The sequence below is a fragment of the Apteryx rowi genome, unplaced genomic scaffold (assembly GCF_003343035.1).
Source record: "Apteryx rowi isolate R43461 unplaced genomic scaffold, aptRow1 scaffold_27, whole genome shotgun sequence".
NCBI lineage: Eukaryota > Metazoa > Chordata > Aves > Apterygiformes > Apterygidae > Apteryx > Apteryx rowi.
In genome coordinates, this window is record NW_020449085.1 from 2,311,908 (window position 1) to 2,316,330 (window position 4,423).

A 4,423-nucleotide genomic window follows, 5' to 3' on the forward strand; every position below is an offset into this window, starting at 1 on the left:
GAGAGAGTCCTGCTGACCCCACGTAAGCAAACCCTGAGCAGTGGCACCTCGCTGACGGTGAGAGGTGAAATAATCGTTTCGGCTCTCCCTTACTGGCTGGTGTATTAAGTTCTGTATTACATCTCTGGACACTGGGAGATGAGACATAATTACTGGTTCTTAACCCCCCCCCCCCAATCTCTCACTTCCCGGCTCCATCCGCCCCCCTCCTTGCTGCCGTTCCTGCATCGCAGGTGTTGGGGGATTGGGGATGCCCCCGCGTTGCCTGGTGCAGGCGGAGGCTCCGCATCCCCCAGCCGACTCCGGGACACCAGGATCAGCTGGGGAAGCACACCGGAGAAGGAGCCCCCTGCACGGAGAAGGAGCCCCCTGCACGGGGAAGGGCTGGGGCCGTGGGGAGCCGCTGGGCAGGTCTGCTCCTGCTGCCCCGGCTTGGCTGGGGGGCAGTGGGGAGGAAGAGCTCGGTATTGGGTGACTTCCATATGCAGTGACTCAAGGCGGTGGGAGCCCACGGTGTGGGATGGGCTGGGCGGGTGCTGATGTGATCCCGATCAGAAGAGGCGGGTGGAAATGGTATCCCGGGAAAACGGTAACCCAAGAAAAGCGGTTCCTCGGCGCAGACAGGCAGCCGGCGCGGCCTGCTGCCCCCACGCCGCCGTCACCCCACGCGAGCCGCGGGGCCGGTGGCAGCGCAAGCGCGGGCGTGTGGCACCATCTAGCGGGTGCCGGGACGCGCGCGGAGGCGGCACCGCAGCGCCCGCGCCCCCCCCTCCGCGCCCGCGCCCCCCTCCGCGCGGGGCGGCCCGCGGCGCTGCCCCACGTCCCCGCGCAGCCGCTGCGGGAGCCGGGCGCGCGCGGCGGCGGGCGGAGGCTTGGCCGAGCGGCCCGTGCTGGCAGGCGCTGCGCTGCCGATTGCATCAACTCCGGTATTTCCAAGCCCCGCGGGGCGAAGGGAGGCGGCAAAGGAAGGAAAAGGAAATCGGCGCTGCGGGGCGCCGGAGAGCGGGGAAGCCCTCGGCGCGCAGGATTAGGCCGGTTCAGCCCCCTCGGGCAGGGCCTGGTGCTGGGACCCCCCCCCCCCCCGCTTGGGCTGGCCTGGCTCTCTCCAGCTTCAGGGCTGGGAACAAAAGCAGCAGGAGGGGGGGAAAAGGAGAAAAGCAAAAATATACACCCGGAAAGCACGCATCCATGTGGTCAGGCCTTAAAGCGACAGCTTCTTTGGAAACTCGGGGAAGGCGAGCGGGAGCAAGCACCGCCGTCGGCGCCCGGCCGGCCCTCGCTGCGAGGGCAGGTTAGCGCAGGAGGGTGCACGAGTCTGGGTGTTTGCTCAGGCTTTCGGCGAGCGTGGGTGAGACACTGAGTGCCTCAGTTTCCCCGTGTTGTCAAACAAGAAGACCGCATCCCGCTTCTCCTCTGCCTCAAATGGGGAAATATCACTATATAGAGCCTAATCTGGGGTGCTGGGTGCTGCGTGCCGTAGAAACGCAGGGGTAGGGGAGGTGTCTGCTCCAGCCAGCACAGAGGCCCTCGATCCTCTGGATCAAATGGCAGCGGGACACAGGCAGCATCCTGGTTTCCTCTGGGGTTTTCCTTTCTCTTTCTGCTGATCTTGCTCCCAGAAACAGTTCAGCCAAACCTTGTCAGGAAACGCTTGCCTGGGGCAAACGCTCATGATGAGACGCTCCAGTCCCAAGCACCGAAGCAGGATCCGTCCAAGGACAACGTTAGAAAACCTTCCCTCTAGGGATCCGTGCTTGCTTCAGCCCAAGGGATCTCCGCAGGCAGCAGCGGTTCACGGCAGGGTGTGACAACCTTTCCCTGCCTCGGCTTGGCAGGGTTCGGGGCACAGCTCCGGTGCCAGCCCTTGGCCGTGCCCTTGAACCCCAACGCCCCGAGTGGCGCAGGGCTCACAGGCTTGGTGCTCTCTGAGCTGGGGAAACTGAGGCACGGGCAGATTTGTATTTTTTTGCACCAGCAGCCCCTCACCCAGCCACGCTGCTGTGCCCGCTAGAGGTTTACAGGCGGTGGAGCAGCTGTGCATGGATTTGCTAGGGGAAAAAAGAAAAAAACCAAAAACCTCCAAAACCTCATTTTAGCCATTAAACTGAAGTGGAAATCTTTGTGCTGTAAAACCGCAGCCTTCCCCTGCCCTCCCTCCCTCTTTCCAGCAAGTTGGCTCCAAAGTGGCAGCGTTCCTGGCAGGAGGACCCAGGCGTCCGGGCTCGAGCTCTTGGGCTCACCCATCCCCTAGGCAACGGTGTGGTTAATAACAGGGACAAGGCGCCGGAACGCGGCCCGGCTGCGCCGGCGGCTCTGTTTAAACAGGCCCTTTGCCCGGCGACACGACGGGGCGCGCGACGGCGGCCGCGCTGGCCTCCCCGCGCTCGCTCCCGCCTGTGCTCCCGGGCGCGCCAGCACGAGGGCCGGAGCTGCGGCACGACTGCGACGCGTGGCTGCAGCTGGGGAGCCTGCCCGGGGCTCGTTCTTTTAATCCCCCTCTTTTGTTTAATATTTTTAGTGGTGTCACCTCCTGGATGAGTTATCCAAAGTTTTCCCATTTTGTTCCCGAGAGCTCTGGAGTTTGTTAGAAGTGTCGTATGCAAAATCTGCACGTGTTTTGGAAACGATGTCAAGGAAAAGGTCCCAAAACCGGGAGAAATTTGGGGGTGAAAGTCCCCCTTTGGGGGAGTTTGTCTCTTTAAGCAAAGGCACCTATATGAAGAAGAGCTTTTGCAAAGAGCCCTTAAGCGATGCTGCCTGGGAACCTCCCCACCTTTTCGGGAGAAGACTCCAGTTTGGGATTTTCTCGCTTGGCAGGTGGAAGGTGCCTTGTGGGATGCAGCTTGGCCCAAGACACTTCCCAAAATCACGCCCTGCACCGAGGTGGGGTGACACCAAGGGCTGTGGAAGGGGCAGTGCCGGAGGCCTGGCATCAGCACGGACACGATGGCAACGGGACTCAGCCCCGGGCTTCACCATTAAAAGCTGGTCCTGGCTTTTTGAGGCCCTCCTGTGCCCCTTTTCCGAAGCGCAGTGGTTATCCCGGGGAGGACGTTGGTTTCCGCAGGGATTTTGGTGAGGCTGATCCGGTGTGTGAATCTGGGTCCATCAAAAGCACGTCTAGATAAGTGGACTGGGTCCTTCTGCCTGCCGACATGGGGCAGGGTCACATCGCCAGCAGAGCACAGAGCTATCATCTCTTTTCACAAGTCTGGCGCCTTGTTTCAGGGGTATTTCACTGTGTTTTATGTACAGTGCCAACTTCTGAGGGGTTTAAATTACAATTTTGAAGGCGTATTTCATTCTAATTAAAAAACAAACAAACCCCCCCCAGGAATTTCAGCTTTTGATCCTGCTTTGAAACGATCCCAACGTTTTAAACTCGGGGACTGTTTTGCAGCCTGGACTGTCCCAGTTTGGTTTAGTTTGTTTTTTGGGGGGTGGAGGGAGAGGTTTTGTTGATTGCTCTAAATCCAAACCCTCTGGGGGCAACTGGAGAATTTAAGACCTGCTTGAAAAAAGGCCGTACACTCCGGGGTGAAAACGATGATTAAAATGTCTCTCGGATCTCAGAAGGAAACCCGGACTCATTATGAGCCAGGAGATGGAAGAAAGATGCTGGTTTCGGAGCGGTTTCGCGAGGCCACGATAACCTCTCCCTTGTCCTCCCTGGACGTAGGTACACGGTCACCCAGCGCGCCGGGCTTGGCCGCTGTCCGAAAAGAGGCAAGGCGCAGCGGCCGCCAGGCTCGGGACGCGGCTTGCCGGGGTTGTCGGTGCGTGGTTTTGCGGGTGGTGGGGATCAGCCGGCGGGACCCGCATCTCCTGGCTTAAAAACCTCCGCGCGAGAGCAGGGCCCACAGCCCCGCGGGCGGCTGGGCGGCGCGGGGCCCTGGCCGTGCGCCCTCCTCGGTCCCCCGTCCTGGCGTGCCGCGGCGGCCGGCACGTGGGCCCGGCCGTGGGAGCCGCTGCGTGGGCGCGCGCTGGAGGCCGCCGGATTCGTGCCGCCGGCAAGAGGAAGCCGGTGGTCTCTAGGACCCAGCGGAGGCGAGGCGCACGAGCTGTCCCGAAACCCTCCAAACTTTTTCGCAGCCTCTTGCTTATTCATTCAGCTCAGGAGTGAATCCGTCCAGCGCGGAGCGCGCGAGGGAGCGAGCCAGCGCGAGAGAGCTGCAGGAAGGGACATCGCAGCCCGGGACGCTGCCGCGATGTGAACCCCCCCCCGCTGCTGGAGACGTCCGGCGAGCCCGTCGCAAGACCCAGACGGGGCTCCTTTTCCTGCTCCGAATTTCCCGAGCGGGTCGGGCACCGGGGGGCCCCCCTCCATGCAGCCCGCCGGAGCGCCAGGCCGCGCCGCGCCGGCCGGGAATGGGCAGCGCTAGAGCTCCCGGCCTCGGGAAGCCGCCGCGGAGAGAGGAAGCGT

General features: G+C 62.2%; 1 protein-coding gene across 1 annotated transcript in view; it reads left to right on the forward strand.

Moving 5' to 3' along the window:
• Positions 1 to 3,546: 3,546 nt before the first annotated feature.
• Positions 3,547 to 4,423, forward strand: part of LOXL1 (lysyl oxidase like 1) — a 16,694-nt gene continuing 15,817 nt past the window's right edge. The window contains exon 1 of the mRNA XM_026068365.1: positions 3,547 to 3,675. Within this exon, the coding sequence (XP_025924150.1) occupies positions 3,547 to 3,675 (129 nt within the window). The remainder of the gene's footprint in view (positions 3,676 to 4,423) is intronic.